The sequence below is a fragment of the Mobula hypostoma genome, chromosome 24 (genome assembly GCF_963921235.1).
Source record: "Mobula hypostoma chromosome 24, sMobHyp1.1, whole genome shotgun sequence".
Taxonomy (NCBI): Eukaryota; Metazoa; Chordata; class Chondrichthyes; order Myliobatiformes; family Myliobatidae; genus Mobula; species Mobula hypostoma.
This window is the reverse complement of record NC_086120.1, coordinates 43,806,020-43,828,761: the sequence shown is the minus strand read 5'-3', so window position 1 is coordinate 43,828,761 and position 22,742 is coordinate 43,806,020. Positions and strand designations below refer to the sequence as shown.

Below are 22,742 nucleotides of genomic sequence, written 5' to 3'. Positions count from 1 at the left end.
CTGCGTGCCCTCAGATAGTTAACAGCAACTCATTTAGTTGGTTTAGTTGTTGCAGCTCAATGAAAATAAAAATTTTTTTTGTGACTTCTGCTGGTTTTGCCAAATCCTTCAACGTTCCCCTCAGCGGGTTCATTTTCCCCGAAGCTTGGTGCATTTTTCTTGCTAATTAATGTCAACCAGCTAAAGAGGTTATGAGTCACAAATGATATGAAGTCACTTATTGAAGGCTTAGAAAGATTATTCTTTATACAAAGTAACACACATAGACACACACACACGGAGGACCTGAGCAGGGCAGGCAGCACCTATGGAGAGGAATAAAGAGTTGACATTTCGGGCTGAGAACCTTCATCAGAAAAGCATTTTGTGCACATCATTCTGGATTTCCAGCATCTGCAGAATCTTGTGTGTTTAATACCTCTACATGCTTGGGATGACACACAGAAATCAACTAATGGTTTCAATACAGCTCAAGGCCAAAGCACATGCCTAAGGCAACAAACAATAAAAATATAACCTTTACACATTACACCAAAACAAGTTTCAAAAGAACCTCCCAATTATTCCATCATAAGGACCCCATTACCCAGGACATGCCCTCTTCTCATTCCTACCATCAGGAAGGAGGTACAGGAGCCTGAAGACACACACTCAACATTTTAGCAACAGCTTCTTCCCCTCTGCCATCTGATTTCAAATTGGACATTGAACCCACGTACAATACTTCAAAATGCTGGTGGAACACAGCAGACCAGACAGTATCCATAGGAAAAAGCACAGTCGACGTTTTGGGCCAAGACCCTTCGTCGAGTCTAACTGTAAGAAGAGATAGTAAGAGATTTGAAAGTGGGAGGGGGAGGGGGAGATCCAAAATGATAGGAGAAGACAGGAGGGGGAAGGATAGAGCTAAGGGCTAGAAAGTCCCTATATACCTCCATCCCCCACCAGGAAGGTCTCAAAGCTCTCCGCTTCTTTTTGGATTCCAGACCTAACCAGTTCCTCTCTACCACCACTCTCCTCTGTCTAGCGGAATTAGTCCTTACTCTTAATAATTTCTCCTTTGGCTCCTCCCACTTCCTCCAAACCAAAGGTGTAGCCATGGGCACCCATATGGGTTCCAGCTATGCCTGCCTTTTTGTTGGCTTTGTGGAACAGTCCATGTTCTAAGCCTATACTGGTATCCGTTCCCCCACTTTTCCTTCACTACATCGACGACCGCATTGGTGCTGCTTTCGACATGCATGCTGAGCTCGTTGACTTCATTAACTTTGCCTCCAACTTTCACCCTTCCCTCAAATTTACCTGGTCCATTTCCGACACCTCCCTCCCCTTTCTTGATCTTCCTGTCTCTACCTCTGGAGACAGCTTATCTACTGATGTCTACTATAAGCCTACAGACTCTCACAGCTACCTGGATTATTCCTCTTCCCACCCTGTCTCTTGCAAAAATGCTACCTCCTTCTCACAATTCCTCTGTCTCCACCACATCTGCTGTCAGGATGAGGCCTTTCATTCCAGGACGAAGGAGATGTCCTCATTTTTAAAGAAAGGGACTTCCCTTCCTCCACCATCAACTCTGCCCTCAAAAGCATCTCTCCCATTTCAAGCACATCTGCTCTCACCCCATCTTCCTGCCACCCCACTAGGAATAGGATTCCCCTTGTCCTCACTTACCACCCCACCAGCCTCCGGATCCAGCATATAATTCTCCATAACTTCCTCCACCTCCAATGGGATCCCACCACCAAGCACATCTTTCCCTTCCGCCCTCTCTCTGCTTTCCACAGGGATCGCTCCCTACAGGACTCCCTTGTCCATTCGTTCCCCCCCAATCCCTTCCCACTGATCTCCCTCCTGGCACTTATCCTTGTAAATGGAACAAGTGCTGTCCATGCCCTTACACTTCCTCCCTCAGCACCATTCAGGGCCCCAGACAGTTCTTCCAGGTGAGGTGACACTTCACCTGTGAGTCGGCTGGGATGATATACTGCGTCCGGTGCTCCCGATGTGGCCTTTTATATATTGGCGAGACCCGACGCAGACTGGGAGATCGTTTTGCTGAACACCTACGCTCTGTCCACCAGAGAAAGCAGGATCTCCCAGTGGCCACACATTTTAATTCCACATCCCATTCCCATTCTGATATGTCTATCCACGGCCTCCTCTACCGTAAAGATGAAGCCACACTCAGGTTGGAGGAACAACACCTTATATTCCGTCTGGGTAGCCTCCAACCTGATGGCATGAACATTGACTTCTCTAATTTCCGCTAATACCCGACCTCCCCCTCTTACCCCATCCGTTATTTATTTATATACACACATTCTTTCTCTCTCTCTCTCTCTCTCCTTTTTCTCCCTCTGACTATACCCCTTGCCCATCCTCTGGGTTTTTTCCCCCCCATCCCCCTTTTCTTCTCCCTGGGCCTCCTGTGCCATGATCCTCTCATACCCCTTTTGCCAATCGCCTGTCCAGCTCTTGGGCTCCATCCCTCCCCCTCCTTTCTTCTCCTATCATTTTGGATCTCCCCCTCCCCCTCCCACTTTCAAATCTCTTACTAGCTCTTCCTTCAGTTAGTCCTGACAAAGGGTCTCGGCCCGAAACTTCAACTGTACCTCTTCCTAGAGATGCTGCCTGGCCTGCTGTGTTCACCAGCAAATTTGATGTGTGTTGCTTTTACTTGGGGAGTTTGGTCCCCTGGCGTGGATGCTACATAGCCTGATGCGAGTGTGACAAACAGTCCATGAATAGGGTGGGGGCGGGACCCTCAGTGATGTTAGTTGCCTTTTTCTGACACCTTTCCAGATACAAGCCCTCGATGGCAGACGAGCTGAGCTGGTGATGAGTACCCTTTCTTTGCGCCACAGAGCAAGCTTCCATCCCAAGCAGTGAACAGCTTGATAGGGTGCTCTCGACTGCACATCCGTCAAATGACGCACGTATGGACGTGCATAGCCCAGCTGTCCTCAGAAAACAGAAGTGTTGGTGAGCTTTCTCGGTTGTGTGGAACGTGACGTTATTCGACTTCTTATTGCAATTTATAGCATTTTATTAAGTATTACAATGCAATGCTGCAAGCAACAAATTTCACAACATATGCCAGTAAATTTGATTATGATTAAAATTTATTGAACTGATCCCAACTACCAAAGAAAAAACACCCTGGCTCTAATCTAATATTTTTGGCACGCAACATCTTGTCTTATCAAATGGTGTGTCGTTAGCAATTTATGATGTACCCTAAAAGCTGTACACATCCACTCGCAGAAGACACGTTGATAGGAGACTTTCAGCCTTGATAATCTGTAAGTGAACGAGGTCAAGGTTAGCAGCCAATTGCCAAAATCTCTGCCTTGAGATGAGTGATAAATTAATGATTGTCACACAGCAGAGGCTCACTGCTGCCTACTAATCCACACTAATCCTGTCTGCCTGCATTGTCCATAACCTTCTCCCTTCTGCTCCCCTCTTAACCCTTCACTTCATCTCACCTGCCCATCACCTCCCCCGCTCAATGCCCGTCCTCCCTTCCTCTGTCCCACAGTCCACTGTCCTCTCCTATCAGATTGCTTCGAGGCCTTTACCACTTCCCAGCTCCCAGCTTCTCACTTCAACCCCCTCCCTTCCCCCCCTCACCTGGCTTCACATAACACCTTCCAGCTCGTAGTCCTTCCCCTCCTCCCCACCCCCCAATCCTAATTCTGGTTTCTCCCACCTTCACTATGAGGGGTCTCGGCCCGAAATGTCGAATCTTTCCTTTGTACAGAAGCTGCTTGACCTGCCGGACTCCTTCAGCATTTTATGTGGGTGTTACACAACCTCCTACCCTTGTCAGTTCTAGTCCAGAATCTTCTGAAATGCAGTGAGACCTTCTGCCTCCAACTCCTCAGACAGTGTATTGGAGACTCCAATCACCCGCTTCAAGGAAAAAAAACTCTTCATTCAAAACCAAGCCCTAACGTATCTAGTATTAATAGAAAGATATGCTTGCCACAACCCCTGCCCACCTTTCACAATCCAGTGTATTCTGGGTATTTGGGCCATTGGTTAATTGGGGCAGCCATTTATTTGAGACAACTCTGAAAAAACTGAGTCAAGAAAATAGGCGTCAATCTCAACATTTATTTGGGATTCTCGTAATTTATTTGGGATGCTACGCCACTTAATTTGGGTGGTGGGGTGGAGATACGCCTCTACCACAGGAGGTTAAAGGCATTCCTTCCCTCCGCTAGCCTCAGACAAGGTGCAACACCTGTTAAGGCCCCCCCCCCATCTGATCAGGGCTATGTGACGCCATAGGAGGTGATGGATGGCCATATGAGCAGCTGGTGCATACCACAAGTCCTGGTTATGCGACCACTGACGCCAGGCAGACAGCTGCTGAAGAATATTGACAAAGGCTGGGGTCACTAGTCTTGTAAAGACACTGCTCAGAAGGCGGCAATGGCAAAGCACTTCTGTAGAAAAAATTTGTCAAGAACAATCAGGTTCATGGAAAGACCATGATCACCCACGTCATACAACACATCACATAACAAATAGAACCATAGAACATTACAGCACAGAAACAGGCCTTTTGGCCCTTCTTGGCTGTGCCGAACCATTTTTCTGCCTAGTCCCACTGACCTGCACACGGAACATATCCCTCCATACACCTCTCATCCATGTATCTGTCCAAGTTTTCCTTAAATGTTAAAAGTGAGCCCACATTTACCACTTCATCTGGCAGCTCATTCCACACTCCCACCACTCTCTGTGTGAAGAAGCCCCACCCAATGTTCCCTTTAAACTTTTCTCCCCTCACCCTTAACCCATGTCCTCTGGTTTTTTTTCTCCCCTAGCCTCAGTGGAAAAAGCCTGCTTGCATTCACTCTATCTATACCCATCATAATTTTATATACCTCTATCAAATCTCCCCTCATTCTTCTACGCTCCAGGGAATAAAGTCTTAACCTATTCAACCTTTCTCTGTAACTGAGTTTCTCAAGTCCCGGCAACATCCTTGTAAACCTTCTCTGCACTCTTTCAACCTTATTAATATCCTTCCTGTAATTTGGCGACCAAAACTGAACACAATACTCCAAATTCGGCCTCACCAATGCCTTATACAACCTCATCATAACATTCCAGCTCTTACACTCAATACTTTGATTTATAAAGGCCAATGCACCAAAAGCTCTCTTTACGACCCTGTCTACCTGTGACGCCACTTTCAGGGAATTTCGTATCTGTATTCCCAGATCCCTCCGTTCTACTGCACTCCTCAGTGCCTTACCATTTACCTTTTATGTTCTACCTTGGTTTGTCCTTCCAAAGTGCAATACCTCACACTTGTCTGTATTAAACTCCATCTGCCATTTTTTCAGACCATTTTTCCAGCTGGTCCGAATCCCCCTGCAAGCTTTGAAAACCTTCCTCGCTGTCCACTACACCTCCAATCTTTGTATCATCAGCAAATTTGCTGATCCCATTTACCATATTATCATCCAGATCATTGATATAGATGACAAATAACAATGGACCCAGCACTGATCCCTGTGGCACACCACTAGTCACAGGCCTCCACTCTGAGAAGCAATCCTCTACTAGCACTCTCTGGCTTCTTCCATTGAGCCAATGTCTAATCCAATTTACTACCTCTCTATGTATACCTAGCAACTGAATCTCCCTAACTAACCTCCCATGCGGGACCTTGTCAAAGGCCTTACTGAAGTTCATGTAGACAACATCCACTGCCTTCCCTTCATCCACTTTCCTGGTAACCTCCTCGAAAAACTCTAATAGATTAGTTAAACATGATCTATCACGCACAAAGCCATGTTGACTCTCCCTAGCAAGTCCCTGTTTATCCAAATACTTGTAGATCCTATCTCTCAGTATTCCTTCCAATAATTTACCTACTACCGACGTCAAACTTACTGGCCTATAATTTCCCAGATTACTTTTAGATCCTTTTTTTAAACAATGGAACAACATGAGCCACTCTCCAATCCTCTGGCACCTCACCCGTAGATATCTGCCAGGGCCCCTGCAATTTCAACACTAGTCTCCTTCAAGGTCCGAGGGAATACTGTCAGGTCCTGGGGATTTATCTACTCTGATTTGCCTCAAGATAGCAAGCACCTCCTCCTCCTCAATCTGTATAGGTTCCATGATTCTACTTGTTTACCTTATTTCCATTGACTCCATGCCAGTTTCCTTAGTAAATACGGCTGCAAAAAACCCATTTAAGATCTCCCCCATTTCATTTGGTTCCATACATAGCCGACCACTCTGATCTTCAAGAGGACCAATTTTATCCCTTACTATCCTTTTGCTCTTAATATACCTGTAGAAGCTCTTTGGATTATCCTTCACCTTGACTGCTAAATCAACCTCATGTCTTCTTTTAGCCCTCCTGATTTCTTTCTTAAGTTTTTTTTTTGCACTTTTTATACTCCTTAAGCACCTTATTTGCTCCCTGTTTCCTATACATGTCATACATCTCTCTCTTCTTCTTTATCAGAGTTCCAATATCCCCTGAGAACCAAGGTTCCTTATTCTTATTCACTTTGCCTTTAATCCTGACAGGAACATACAAACTCTGCACTCTCAAAATTTCTCCTTTGAAGGCCTCCCACTTACCAATCACATCTTTGCCAGAGAACAACCTGTCCCAATCCACGCTTTTTAGATCCTTTCTCACTTCTTCAAATTTGGCCTTTTTCCAGTTTAGAACCTCAACCCGAGGACCAGATCTATCTTTATCCATGATCAAGTTGAAACTAATGGTGTTATGATCACTGGAACCAAAGTGTTCCTCTACACACACTTCCATCACCTGTCCTAACTCCGTTCCTAATAGGAGATCCAATATTACATCCTCTCTAGTTGGTACCTCTATATATTGATTTAGAAAACTTTCCTGAACACATTTTACAAACTCTAACCCATCTAGACCTTTAACAGTATGGGAATCCCAATCAATAAGTGGAAAATTAAAATCCCCTACTATCACAACTTCATGTTTCCTGCGTAAACACGAGGAATTCTGCAGATGCTGGAAATTCAAGCAACACACATCAAAGTTGCTGGTGAACACAGCAGGCTAGGCAGCATCTCTAGGAAGAGGTACAGTCGACGTTTCGGGCCGAGACCCTTCGTCAGGACTAACTGAAGGAAGAGCTAGTAAGAGATTTGAAAGTAGGAGGGGGAGGGGAGAACTAAAATGATAGGAGAAGACAGGAGGGGGAGGAATGGAGCCAAGAGCTGGGCAGGTGATTGGCAAAAGGGATAGGAGAGGATCATGGGACAGGAGGCCCAGGGAGAAGGAAAGGGGGGGGAGAACCCAGAGGATGGGCAAGGGGTATAGTCAGAGGGACAAAAGGGGGGGAGAGAAGAGAGAGAGAGAAGAGAGAGAGAAGAGAGAGAGAAGAGAGAGAGAAGAGAGAGAGAAGAGAGAGAGAGAGAGAGAGAGAGAGAGAGAGAGAGAGAGAGAGAGAGAGAGAGAGAGAGAGAGAGAGAGAGAGAGAGAGAGAAAGAATGAGAGAATGAATATGTGTGTATATAAATAAATAATATGGGGTACGAGGGGCAGGTGGGGCATTAGCGGAAGTTAGAGAAGTCGATGTTCATGCCATCAGGTTGGAGGCTACCCAGACGGAATATAAGGTGTCGTTCCTCCAACCTGAGTGTGGCTTCATCTTTACATTAGAGGAGGCTGTGGTCATGTTTCCTGCAGCTGTCTGCTATCTCTCTGCAGATTTGCTCCTCCAATTCTCGCTGACTATTGGGTGGTCTACAATACAAACCCATTAATGTGGTCATACTTCTCCTGTTTCTCAGCTCCACCCCTATGGCCTCAGTAGACAAGCCCTCTAATCTGTCCTGCCTAAGCACTGCTGTAATATTTTCCCTGACTAGCAATGCAACTGGCCCCCCCACCCTTCATTCCTCTGTCTCTACCACGTATGAAACATCGGAACCCTGGAATATTAAGCTGCCAGTCCTGCCCCTCCCGCAACCAAGAATGAATGAACAATCCTGCTTAACTGGAACAGGAGATCGTTGCCAGTTTCTAACTAGCATCAGCTGCGTGCACTCACGTGGTCATTTTTATTTATGCAAAAGACATACAAAGGTTGGGGTTGAGTGAGTTCAAATTAAAACACAATTTTCAGTCATCTATAATATACACAATTCCCTAGGGGGCCCACCGTTCCCAGAAACCCCTCACTGACCCATAATAATTGCATGCTCCCTCTCCAAAGACACCCTGGCACGAATGTAGCCCCAGAAGAGGGGCAGCGAGTTGACTCGGGCAGAGCCCTTGATTGCCCACTGCCTGGACCTGCGGATGGCCCAAGAGCAAGCGTACCAGGACGTTTCCCGCCCCCCCCACCCCCCGTCCTCCACCCTTTACTGGGTGCCCATAAACCAGGAGCGTGAAGCTGACGCACAGCCAAAACTCGAGGAGCAGCCCCTTCAGATATTCAAAGAGAGGCTTCAAAGTCTTGTACTCCATGGAGACATGGCACACTGTCTACCCCCATCCACAGAAAGAGCACGCAGACGGGGTATCCGTGGACCTGCTCAGGTATTGCCGCGTGCAACACCCTCCACCCCAGGAGGGAGAACCCCTTGTGTAGTTATTAGACACTACACCATGCTTAGAGTGAAGAGTTTTTAAATAGCGTCAGTTACATATGCTCGTGTTAGGTTATTCATTTGGGCCAACGGACACCAAATTAGAAAGCAGGGATTTTTGGCACTACTTCATGCAGAAAGGCAATGAAGGCAGTCCATCATCTACACCAGATGTCTGCAGTGATAATGTTCATTTACAGTCAGTCAGAAGAACACAGCAGAGTACACCGGATGAATTCATCTGCCAATAACTATTGGGAACCAAAACTCAGTGGCAGTGTTCTAATTTGTTCTGCATTTTATTTAAATACATATATCATTACCCAATTAAACAGCAGTTTGTCTTATTTAAACCCATTTAACCATTTCCATGAAACTTTGGATAATTGGGATAGCCATTTAATTGGGCAAACTGTACTGGTTCCAATGTGTCCCAGTTAACCAGAATCCACTGCAATGAGATACAACCATCCTTCCACTGGAACGTTGACATAAGACAGTCTAACACATTTCAGCCCAACCGGTCAGTACCATCTACAATGTTAATCTAAACTAATCCCATCTGTGTACACACAATCCATATCCCTCCACGAGCACACCATAAGATATAGGAGCAGAACTAGGCCACTGGTCCATCTAGTCTACGCCACCATTTCATCACGGCTGTTCCATTTCCCCTCTCAACCCCAATCTCCCGCTTTCTTCCCATTTCCCTCATGCAAGAATATATCAACCTCTGCCTTTGATATACTTTATACTTTATTGTCGCCAAACAATTGATACTAGAACGTACAATCATCACAGCGATATTTGACTCTGCGCTTCCCGCTCCCTGGAGTACAAATCGATTGTAAATATTAAAAAATTAAATTATAAATCATAAATAGAAAATAGAAAATGGAAAGTAAGGTAGTGCAAAAAAACCAAGAGGCAGGTCTGGATATTTGGAGGGTACAGCCCAGATCCAGGTCAGGATCTGTTCAGCAGTCTTATCACAGTTGGAAAGAAGCTGTTCCCAAATCTGGCTGTACGAGTCTTCGAGCTCCTGAGCCTTCTCCCGGAGGGAAGAGGGACGAAAAGTGTGTTGACTGGGTGGAGCGTGTCCTTGATTATCCTGGCAGCACTACTCCAACAGCATGCGGTGTGAGTCCAAGGACAAAAGATTGGTTTGTGTGATGTGCTGTGCCGTGTTCACAATCTTCTGCAGTTTCTTCCGGTCTTGGACAGGACAACTTCCATACCCAATGACTTGGCCTCCACAGACGCCTGTGGCAACAAATTCCACAGATTCACCACTCACAGGCTAACAAAATTCCTCCTCGTCTCCGTTATAAAAGGAAGCACCTCTATTTTGAGGCTGTGTCTTCTGGTCTTAGATTCTCCATCCTCTCCACATACACTCTATCGAGGCTCTTCAACATTCAAAGAATTCCCTCTTCATTCTTCTGAATTCCAGTGAGCAGAGGCCCAGAATCATCATGTGACATACTGTGCATGTGTCTTAACCATCACTATCATATCTCCCCTGGCAGTATGTTTGAGGCTCATACCACTGTGTCATTTGCATCAAGTCAAATCAGCAAGGACTGCTCTAGGCAGGTTGATCATGTCACCACACTTCTGGCACCATCACTGCATGCCCACAACTCACTAACAACTAACTGTACGTCTTTGGACTGTGGGAGGAAACCCACGTGGTCATCGGGGGGACAGTGACCACCGCTCCCTGGCCTTTATAATTATCATGGAAAAGGATAGAATCAAAGAGAACAGGAAAATTTTTAATTGGGGAAAGGCAAATTATGAGGCTATAAGGCTAGAACTTGCGGGTGTGAATTGGGATGATGTTTTTGCAGGGAAATGTATTATGGACATGTGGTCGATGTTTAGAGATCTCTTGCAGGATGTAGGGGATAAATTTGTCCCGGTGAGGAAGATAAAGAATGGTAGGGTGAAGGAACCATGGGTGACAAGTGAGGTGGAAAATCTAGTCAGGAGGAAGGCGGCAGCATACATGAGGTTTAGGAAGCAAGGATCAGATGGGTCTATTGAGGAATATAGGGAAGCAAGAATGCAGCTTAAGAAGGGGCTGAGAAGAGCAAAAAGGGGGCATGAGAAGGCCTTGGTGAGTAGGGTAAAGGAAAACCCCAAGGCATTCTTCAATTATGTGAAGAAAAAAAGGATGACAGGAGTGAAGGTAGGACCGGTTAGAGATAAAGGTGGGAAGATGTTCCTGAAGGCTGTGGAAGTGAGCGAGGTCCTCAATGAATACTTCTCTTTGGTATTCACTAATGAGAGGGAACTTGATGATGGTGAGGACAATATGAGTGAGGTTGATGTTCTGGAGCATGCTGATATTAAGGGAGAGGAGGTGTTGGAGTTGTTAAAATACATTAGGACAGATAAGTCCCCGGGGCCTGACGGAATATTCCCCAGGCTGCTCCACGAGGCGAGAGAAGAGATTGCTGAGCCTCTGGCTAGGATCCTTATGTCCTCGTTGTCCACGGGAATGGTACCGGAGGATTGGAGGGAGGCGAATGTTGTTTCCTTGTTCAAAAAAGGTAGTAGGGATAGTCCGGGTAATTACAGAGCAGTGAGCCTTACGTCTGTGGTGGGAAAGCTGTTGGAAAAGATTCTTAGAGATAGGATCTATAGGCATTTAGAGAATCATGGTCTGATCAGGGACAGTCAGCATGGCTTTGTGAAGGGCAGATCGTGTCTAACAAGCCTGATAGAGTTCTTTGAGGAGGTGACCAGGCATATAGATGAGGGTAGTGCAGTGGATGTGATCTATATGGATTTTAGTAAGGCATTTGACAAGGTTCCACACAGTAGGCTTATTCAGAAAGTTAGAAGGCATGGGATCCAGGGAAGTTTGGCCAGGTGGATTCAGAATTGGCTTGCCAGCAGAAGGCAGAGGGTGGTGGTGGAGGGAGTACATTCAGATTGGAAGATTGTGACTAGTGGTGTCCCACAAGGATCTGTTCTGGGACCTCTACTTTTCATGATTTTTATTAACGACCTGGATGTGGGGGTAGAAGGATGGGCTGGCAAGTTTGCAGACAACACAAAGGTTGGTGGTGTTGTAGATAGTGTAGAGGATTGTCAAAGATTGCAGAGAGACATTGATAGGATGCAGAAGTGGGCTGAGAAGTGGCAGATGGAGTTCAACCCGGAGAAGTGTGAGGTGGTACACTTTGGAAGGACAAACTCCAAGGCAGAGTACAAAGTAAATGGCAGGATTCTTGGTAGTGTGGAGGAGCAGAGGGATCTCGGGGTACATGTCTACAGATCCCTGAAAGTTGCCTCACAGGTGGATAGGGTAGTTAAAAAAGCTTATGGGTTGTTAGCTTTCATAAGTCGAGGGATAGAGTTTAAGAGTCGCGATGTAATGATGCAGCTCTATAAAACTCTGGTTAGGCCACACTTGGAGTATTGTGTCCAATTCTGGTGACCTCACTATAGGAAGGATGTGGAAGCATTGGAAAGGGTACAGAGGAGATTTACCAGGATGCTGCCTGGTTTAGAAAGTATGGATTATGATCAGAGATTAAGGGAGCTAGGGCTTTATTCTTTGGAGAGGAGGAGGATGAGAGGAGACATGATAGAGGTGTACAAGATAATAAGAGGAATAGATAGAGTGGATAGCCAGCGCCTCTTCCCCAGGGCACCACTGCTCAATACAAGAGGACATGGCTTTAAGGTAAGGGGTGGGAAGTTCAAGGGGGATATTAGAGGAAGGTTTTTTACTCAGAGAGTGGTTGGTGCGTGGAATGCACTGCCTGAGTCAGTGGTGGAGGCAGATACACTAGTGAAGTTTAAGAGACTACTAGACAGGTATATGGAGGAATCTAAGGTGAGGGCTTATATGGGAGGCAGGATTTGAGGGTCAGCACAACATTGTGGGCCAAAGGGCCTATACTGTGCTGTACTATTCTATGTTCTTCTATGTTCTATCGGAAGAATATACAAACTCCTTAAGGACAGCAGTGAGATTTGAACTCCAAACAATTTTACAGCTGGCACTGTAATGCATGTCACTAAACGCTACATCATACTAGACATTAAAAGAACAGTTGATCACCAGAGCAAAAAAAAATAAACAGCTGAAAAGAAAATCACTGCTGACTCCCCCCAGCCTAGCAATCACCTATTCACCAAATTGCCGTCAGGGAGACGCCACAACTCCATCACCGTCAGGACTATACGTCATCTGCAAAGCTTCTTTCCTGTAGCTATCCAGCTTCTCAACAAAACTCATTCAGGTGTAGTATCCTACCTGTCCCTGCACAACATTCGTTAAAATGGTCTTTCTTGCTCTCCTTGTTCTGTTGATAATTAATCTGTTCACAATTCATATTTAAATTTGATTATTGGCATTGGTGCACATGACCTTTCTGCTAATTGTCGACTGCCTGTGGCCACAGACACTACTGTCTTCTAAACTGCTGGGTGCTATTATGTTCTCTGTTCCGGTATTGTCCTGCATTTTATGCAAGGTACCAAACCACAATCAATTCTGGTACATTTCACATACTGGCAATAAAGTGATTCTGAAATAAAATATCAAACACCCACGTGTATGCACTTTGTTCCAAGCTGCTATGAAAGCTGTTTTTTTTTAAATGGTAAATTAAATAGACCAGGCAACTTTCCCCAATTTGTCTTTTTTTTCCATATTGGTGCTTCAGTCTTTATTTATGTATGGTTTTTCCATAAATTTTATTGTATTTGTTATTTTCCTCTAAGGAGTTTGTACATTCCTCTCCATGAACGTTCGGGTTTTCTCCGGATGCTTCAGTTTCCTCCCACGTTCCAAAGACGTACCAGCTAGCGGGTTGATTGGTCATTGTAAATTGTTCTGTGATCAGGCTAGGGTTAAATAAGTAGATTGCTGGCTGGTGTTGCTCTTTGGCTTGGAAAGGCCTGTCCTATGCAGCATCTCTAAATAAATAAATAGAAGGAATCTCGAGGTAGTATATGGTAACATGTACATACTTCGGTAATCTTCTCCCAGGATCGTCACCTTGTCATGGTAGAGAGTTTTGAGAGTTCCTGAGAGGATGCTGTCTGGAGCTTAGCTCCTGGTGGGGTCACCCATGGCGGTAAGGTCAAGGGGGAGGGTCCAGGCAAAGAGCGATCCAACCAAGAACTCAATGGTGGAGCTGGCTGAGGATGATGATGACATCACAACGGCAGTGAAGGGTCCCCAGTCGTCTTGCATTCCATGCGACTGGACCCTGACCCCGATCTGTCAAGGACTGTGTGGTGGCTGCCCGTGCATCAGACTCCCCACATTAAGCAAAGTCACGCCTACACATTCTCAGTAAGGGAATCCACCCTTCCAGAATACATGAATGCCAGATCGGCCTCTACAGCTATCTAAAGTCCCACCAATAGGAGAACTCAAGTGACTGCTCTACTACTACTTTGATAATAAATTTACTTTGACTCTGTGTCGTCATGAAGCTCCTCGTCATAGTCAACTGAAATTGGTGTTGCCACCAATGAGAACATAAGGAATTAGTAGCTTGGTCAAATGTTCCCCCAGGCTTGATCTGCCCATTCAATTAGATCACGGTGGATCAGCTCACTGGCTTCAACTCCTGACCAATCATCAATGATGAAACAATGGTTGTGGATTGCTCTAGATAAAAGGGCAATGTTCTCATTTCATTCCGATTTAGCAATGACATCACATGAAATGCAAGTATTTAGGAAGAGTGTGCCCACTGGTACAAAACAACTCAATGAAATTTCATAAGAGCTACATTGAATAACACACACAATACAGAAGTGGGGAGAGGGGAAAATAGAGCACATGCTGGAAGCTGATAGGTGAGGCCAGATGAGAGGGAAGGTAGGTGGGTGGGTGGGGAGGGGAGGGGAGATGAACTGAGAAACTGGGAGGTGATAAGTGGGAGAGGTGAAGGGTTGAAGAAGGAACCTGATTGGCGAGGAGAGTGGACCACTGGAGAAAGAGGAGGAGGATGTCCACCAGGGGAAGGTGATAGGCAGAAGTAACTCAGGACAGACAGACAGAGCACAATACCACCATTGTACAAGTCAACATTTCAGATCCTCCCTAAGAGGGCATTTGATAACAAGACCATATAACCACAGGAGGACAATTAGACAATTCAGCCTATTGGGTCTGCTCCACCATTTCATCACGAGATTTATTATTCCTCTTAACCCCATTCTCCTGCCTTAATCCCATAACATTTGACACCCTTACTAATCAAAAACCCATCAGCCTCCGCGTCAAATACACCCAACAATCAGGCCTCCACAGCAGTCCGCAGCAACAAACTCCACAGATCCACCACCCTCCAGCCAAAAGAATCCCTCTACATCCCTGCCCCAAAGAGATGCCCCTCTACTCCGAGGCTGTGCCCTCCAGTCCCAGACACCCCACCACAGGAAACATCCTCTCCTGCTACAACAGAGCTATGTTGGACCTAGCTATAGATTTATTCTCAAAGAATTAGCATAAAGAAAAAAATATTACACACTTACTCTACTTGTATCTTGTCTCATTATGATGTTCTAGAGTCAGGGGTTCCTAACCTTGGGTCCACGGACCCCTCTATTAATGGTAGAGGTCCAGAGCATAAAGAAGGTTGGGAACTCCTACTCTAGATATTATTGGTAAAATCCTTGCCATTTCCAGGATGACACCCACAGGACTCCTCTACCCTCTACAATCACAACTGTGTGGCTAGGCACTGTTCAATCACCAAGTAGAAATTCACCAGCGACACCATAGTCGTTGGCAGGACCTCACATGGCAATGGGGCGGAGTACAGGAGTGAGACTGATAACTTGACTGAGTGTTATCGCAACAACCACCTCAAACTCAACATCAGCAAAACAAAGGAGTTGACTGTGGACTTCAGGAAGGGGAAGGAGGAAGAAGGAAGAACACACACCAGTCCCGACTGAGGGGTTAGAGTGCAAAGGGTGAGCAACTTTAAGCTCATGAACATCAATATCTCAGAGAATCTATCCTGGTCCAAACACATCAAGACAATCAGGAAGAAGCTACACCAGCAGCTCTACCTCATTAGGAGTTCGATGAGGTTGGTAAGTTACTAAAGACTCCTGGAAAATACTGCGGAGATCACTCTGACAAGTTACATTACCACTTAGTACGGAGGCTCCAGTGTGCAGGATTATGCAGGGTTCCGGACTGCTTTAAAGTTCCATTTCCCAAGAAAGACAAAATCACAGGACCTAATGATTATAGGACAGTCACTCTGACTTCAGCAGTTATGAAAACCTTTGAATGTCTGAGGTTTATCCTATCTTAAGTCCATTCCTGATCCTATTCTTGATCTGTGATTTTGCTTATAGAGCAAATCACTCAGTGGAAGATGCAGTTAATTTGTGCCTTCATTACATTCAACATTTGGACTCCCCCAGCACCTACAGTATGTGAGGATCTTATTTGTCGATTTTAGCTCCGGGACAATGGTGTTGAAAGCAGACTTGTCCAAAGCAAGCTCACCCAGCTACCCTACAGTATTCCTCAGTGGATTATGAATTTCCTGACCATAAGGAAGCAGTATGTAATGCTGGACTCCTACTTATCTAATCCAATGTCTGTAAGCACAGGTTCTTCCCAGGGCTGTGTTCTTTCACCCCCTCATGTTCTCACTTTATACAAATGTGTGTACCTCCACAGGCAAATCCATTAAAATCCTGAAGTTCGCAGGTGACACGACTCTAGTTGGTCTCATCTCTAATAATGATGTGACCTGCTATCAAAGAGGAGGTACAGGAGCTGGAAGGTACACACACAACATTTTAGGAACAGTTTCTTCCCCTCCACAATCAGATTTGTGAATGAGCCATGAACACTTCCTCTTCTGCACAACACATTTATTTTTGTAGATTATAGTAATTCCAGTCTTGCATTGTACTGCTGCCACAGAAGAAAAAAAAAATCAGGACATACTAGGATAATTAACAGAATCCTGATGAAATGGGGATTTCTCCATTTAAAATTTAGGTTTTAAAAAGTAACTTCGGTTACTTCAAAGCTGAGAGCAAAACACAACTGGATGAGAATCCAAAAGATACCTAGATGTCATGAAGCACAAGATAACAGATAATTAGATGCTACAAGTCAATGAAAAAAGTTCATAAGTCTTGGGAAATGTCAAGTTAAAAGAGGAATGCTGCAAGAGATGTTGGAGGATCTAGGAGCCATGAGGGGAGAAGATCTCCCGGGGGGATTTATTTATTTATTCGCATACAGTGTAACAGGCCCCTCGAGCCACACCGCCCAGTAACCCCGATTTAAGCCTAGCCTAACCATAGGACAATTTACAATGCCCAATTAACCTACCAACCGGTAAGTCTTTGGATTGTGGGAGAGAACAGAACCCCAGAGGAAACCCATGCAGTTACAGGGAGAACGTACAAACTCCTTACAGGCACCAGGAGGGAACTGAACCCTTTCACTGGAACTGTGAAGCGTTGTGCTAACCACTAGGCCACCGTGACATGAATTAGTCAAAGGAATGGCGAAACTGAGTTTCGAGCAGATTCTTTTGGGCAGGTACCGAATGTAGCAAGCTGGGAGTAGGATCATAGGGCACTGTTCCGATTCACTTTTATTCCCTTCGGGCAACACAGAAGGTATTTAGGAGATGCAGAATAAATGATCACATAAGTAATTAAACAAAAAGGGAAAAGTTCTAAAGGAACTTGGGCAGTGGTTTAGACTCAATAAAGCTCGATCACAGAGGTCCAGAGAAAGTTCACAAGAATGTTCTCTGGGATGAAAGGATTAATTACGAGGAGAACTCTCCGGGGTTTAGAAGAATGAGGGGAGATCTCTTTGAATATTGCAAGGCCTAGATTGACTGGATGTGGAGAGGATATTTCCAATCGTGAGGGAACCTAGGACCAGAGGGAACAGCCCCAGAATACAAGCGCATCCCTTCTGAACAGAGATGGGGAGGAATTTCTTTAGCCAGAGGGTGGTGAATCTGTGGAATTCATTGCCACAGACGGCTGAGGAGGCCAAGTCTTTGGGTATACTTAAAGTGGAGATTAATAAATTCCTGACTGGTAAAGCTGTCAAAGGTTACAGGGGAAAGGCAGGAGAAGGGGGTTGAGGGGGGTAATAAATTGCCCATGATGGAATGCAGGCAAGACTTGATGGGCCGAATGGCTTAACTCTGCTCCCATCTCTTATGGGCTAAAGAAATTTCCACAGATGCTGGAAATATAAAACAGACACGCTGGTATATAGTCAGCAGGTCAGGCAGCGGTAGGTGGGGGGTGAAGAAAGGGAACCTTAATGTGCTCAGTCTGTTTCTCTCCTGTCCATACCGTCTGACATGCCAATCCTAAAGACCAATCTCAGCCAAAAACGTCGCCTATCCATTCATTTCCACGGATGCTGCCCGACCTTCACCCTCCCGTATTTGTGTGTACTGCTCCGATTTCCAGCACCTGCAAACTTTCTCGTGTATATTCTGTTTTAAGGACTGGCAGTTTCACGTGGGAGACTTAGAGCGGAGTTTCCCCTCAACATTTTCCATTCTTGTTGAAGGAAAAATATTTACAAAGCGCAATTTCTCCCTAGCGTTCTGTTGCGGTCTTGAACAAATTCACAATACAAGGAGAACAAAGCATACAACTCACACACTTTCGGTGAACTATTCAACCCCGTTAGTTGCTGACGGATTCTCCAAGTCCTTTGCCTGGTGACATTAGAAACTAAATTACAATTTCTGAGCCCGCAGAGCATCACGGTGTCCCTGGCAAATTTTACTCTTAAAAAAAAGAAACGTGCTTACAGAGTTTCCATGAAAGAGCAAAGAAACCAAACTTTTTTCTCTCTCAATCTTACCTCCGGTACATGAAGTAACGTTTCATGTTAACTTTTCTGTTCCTCTCGACAACCAGCCGTGACTGTCCTCCAGTTCCTTGGTCTCGTCTCTTCTCTTCACTTTCCAACAGCCGTTCGCCACTCGCGGACGCTCGGGAGCTTTTATGTGGAAGGGAAGTTTCGCTAAGTTTGACCAATGAGTGAGGAGGAAATAACTCACTTCAAACCCAGGTCGCCGCTCACCGGTTGCGTCCCTTTACGGGATTTAGGAAAACTTTATAACGGCACCCGCGCTAAAACTCCAGTCTATTGAGTCGTTCGAGCGCGATTTCATATCCAAAAAATATCTTCTCCCTGCCGTCATCAGGAAGGAGATACGGGAGCATAAGGTCCTCCCTGTTGTTTTTTTGACTAAGAAGTGTTTTGATTGGATTGATTCTATTATTTTATTTTTTATTTGGTATAATAAAAGACCAAGGATTAGTAAATGTCACTTACAAAAGTTGAAAAAGTAAGGAGGTCTTGCTTTGCCTAATTTAAGAATGGATTATTGGGCTGACAATATGCGATACATTTCCCTTTGGTTATATTGGGTTGATAAAAACGATCAGCCAATGGAACTGAAAGCTGTGAAACAGTTTTATTTAACCACGTTATTGGGAGTTGCTTTACCTATACAATTAGTTAAAGTTGCTAATTTAAACCTATACCCTGTGATTAAGCATTCTTTACGAATATAGCATCAGTTCTGCAATTTTTTTAATCTTAAAAATTTTAAACTTTGTAGTTTAATTTATCAAAATTATTTTTTTAAGCCTTCTTTGAGTGATCCAATTTTTTTACTTCGGAAAAATAAAGATATTAATTCTTTTTTGGATGTATTTAAAGAGATAGATTGATGTCTTTTGAACAATTAGTTGATAAATACTCTTTCATACTCACACTGTTTTACAATACCTTCAAGTTAGACATTTCTTACAAAAATATTTAAGTAATTTTCCTTACATATTGGAGGCTGACCTGTTAGATACTATTATGAGTATGAACCCTTCGACGAAGGGTTCTATTAGAAGAATTTATAATTTATTATTACAATGGGATAAGCGTGCCTTATTTAAGGTTAAACAGGATTGGGAAAAGGAACTCAATTTGACTTTTGTGACAGAGGATTGGACGCGGATTCTGAAGCTGGTTAATTCTTCTTCGATCTGTGCTAGTCATTCACTGATTCAATTTAAAATTGTACATCATTACCATTTGACAAAGGAGAGACTCTCTAAAATATTTCCTAATGTTGATAGTTATTGTGATAGATGTAAAACTGAGATAGCTACACTGACATCTATGTTTTGGTCTTGTTCTATATACTGGAACAGTTCTGGAAGTCAGTTTTTTCAACAATTTCTAAAGCACTTAAAATTAATCTACAACCTAACAAATTAACTGTGCTTTTTGGAATAATTCCTCAAAATATCCGTGGTATTTCTGTGTCTGACCAACATGTTATTGCATTTGTTACATTGATAGCTAGGAGGGCCATTTTGTTGAAGTGGAAGGATACATCAGCTCCCACTTTGTCACAATGGTTCTCTCAAGTGATGCTATGTCTTAGTTTGGAGAAAATTAGAAGTCGAACCTTTGAACCTTTATTTGATTTTGAGAAAAGATGGGGCTCATTTGCTCGTTATTATCATTTGAGCTAATTGATAAAATTTCTCCACGATCTAATCGTAAATTTTTTGGTACATTTTTCTTTCTTGCTGGCAGTTTGATGTTTATTTTTAGAAGCTTTTTGTATGACGCATGACTCCGGGGTTGAGCACCTAATGGGATTTTTTTATTATCACAAAATTTTTCAATCTTTCAGATAATGATTTATTCCTTGAGACATTGTAAGTATTGTTACTTCGATGTACTCGTGTTATTTTTTTGGAATAATATAATAATAAAAAGATTTGAAAAGAAAGAAAGATCCCACAGCACGAGGTTCAGGAACAGCTGTTACCCCTCGGCCATCAAGATCCTGAACCAGTGTGGATAACTTCACTCACCTCAACTGATTCCACAACCTACAGACTCACTTTCAAGGACTCTACAACAACTCATGTTCTTGATTTCAATTAATTAATTTCATTTGTTTTTCATTTTGTATTTGCACAATCTGTCTGTCTTTTGCACATTTGTTGTTTATCTGTCTGAGTGCATTTTTTCATTGATTCCATAGTGTTTCTTTTTATCTACTGTGAACGCTCGCAGGGTTTTATATGGTGATATGTATATACTTCGATAATAAATTTAGCTTGAATTTTTGAACTTTACCTTGTCAATTACTTGTGACCAGGGCTTAAGTGTTGACATAGACAGAAATCACTGCACGCTCACTAATCCACTCTCGTTAATTCTGAATCATTGACTCCACCAAATCATCGTCTGTCTCTTGTTTCTCTGTGATTCCATGCTAAATACTTGGAAAGGGCAAATGTGATTTTTACCTCCCTCATCTTGGTAGGAAGCTACTGACCAAATGGAATTAGTATAGACTGTACGATGAGCACAAGGGGCCACGGACTCTGTTTCTGTTCAGCACCTTCTTATGGTCAGAGTGTTAACAGACCTTTTGGCCTGTCTAGTCCATGCCAACCCAATCTTCTGCCTAGTCCCATTTACCTGAACATGGGCCGTATCCCCCCAAATCCCTCCCATCAATGTATCTATCCAAACTTCTCCTAATTGTTACAATTGAACCCAGGACTAATACTTCTGCCGGCAGCTCTCTCTGTTCTTGCGCCACCCTCTGAGTAGAAGAGGTCCCCCCTCAGATACCCCTCAAATATCTTACCTTTCACTTCTAGTTCTAATTCTAGTGAAGGGGGAAATCTGAATGCATTCACCCAATCTACACCCCTTATCATTTTGTATACCCCTAGAAGGTCTCCCCCCATTTTCCTAAATTCCTAACCCTTTTGACCTTTCCCTACAATACAGGTACTCAAGTCTCAACAACTTCCCTTTTGTCAATCAACTGTCCAGCTCTTGGCTCCATCCCTCCCCCTCCTGTCTTCTCCTGTCATTTTGGATCTCTCCCTCCCCCTCCCACTTTCAAATCTCTTACTAACTCTTCCTTCAGTTAGTCCTGACGAAGGGTCTCGGCCTGAAACGTTGACTGTACTTCTTCCTAGAGATGCTGCCTGGCCTGCTGCGTTCACCAGCAACTTTTATGTGTGTAACTTCCTTAAAAATTTTGTTTGCACTCTTTCAGGCTTATTGACGTCATTCCCTGTAGGTAGGTGACCAGGACTGCACACAATGCTCCAAATTTGGCCTCAACAACATCTTATACAACTTCGGCATAACATCCCCAACACTAGTGCTTTAGTGCCCTGGATTCCTGAAGTTGATTGGGGCATTTATAGAACTTACAACAGTGCAGCACCTGAACCAAACACGGTGCCAGTCTAAACTAATCCCATCTACCCGCCTTTAGTCTATATCCCTCCATTCCCTGCCTGCTTAGACTGTAAGGATGTAATGTTGAGGCTTTATAAAGCAATAGTGAGAACTCACTTGGAGTATTGCGAGCAGTTTAGATTAGATTATGAGGACACGCAGTCCTCTTTTATTGTCATTTAGTAATGCATGCATTAAGAAATGATACAATGTTTTTCCAGAATGATATCATGGAAACACATGACAAACCGACTTAAAAACTAACAAAAACCGCATAATTATAACATATAGTTAGAACAGTGCAAAACAATACCATAATTTGATAAGGACAGACCATGGCATGGTAAAAGTCTCAAAGTTTCTCAAAAGTCCCATCATCTCATGCAGACAGTGAACCTCCAGCGCCGCCAACTTGCCGATGCAGCATCCTGGAAGCATCTGACCACAGTCCGACTCCGAGTCCGTCCGAAAACTCCAAGCCTCCGACCACCTCTTTGACACCAAGCACCGAGCACCATCTCTGCTGAGCGTTTCGACCCCGACCCCGGCCCCGGCAACAGGCAATAGGCAAAGCCGAGGATCTGGGACCTTCGTCTCCGGAGATTCTCAATCGCGCAGTAGCAGCGGCAGCGAAGCGGGCATTTCAGAAGTTACTCCAGGTGTTCCTCCGTGCCTCTCACGGCTGTCTCCATCAAATCCGGATTGTGCACGGCACCCTAGTTACACATAATCGATATCATTCGGAACGGCTGCGCGGGTTTGGGCCCCTTATCTAAGAAAGGACGTGCTGACATTGGAGAGAGTTCAAAGGAGGTTCACTAAA

The 22,742-nt window shown here is 44.3% G+C and overlaps 1 protein-coding gene across 1 annotated transcript in view; it reads right to left on the bottom strand.

Annotated features, from left to right (window-relative positions):
• The window catches only part of si:zfos-943e10.1 (GRAM domain-containing protein 2B), a 111,405-nt gene extending 92,739 nt beyond the window's left edge, over positions 1–18,666 (bottom strand). The window contains exon 1 of the mRNA XM_063032028.1: positions 18,494–18,666. Within this exon, the coding sequence (XP_062888098.1) occupies positions 18,494–18,519 (26 nt within the window). The 5' untranslated portion in view covers positions 18,520–18,666. The remainder of the gene's footprint in view (positions 1–18,493) is intronic.
• Between the last annotated feature and the right edge of the window lie 4,076 nt (positions 18,667–22,742).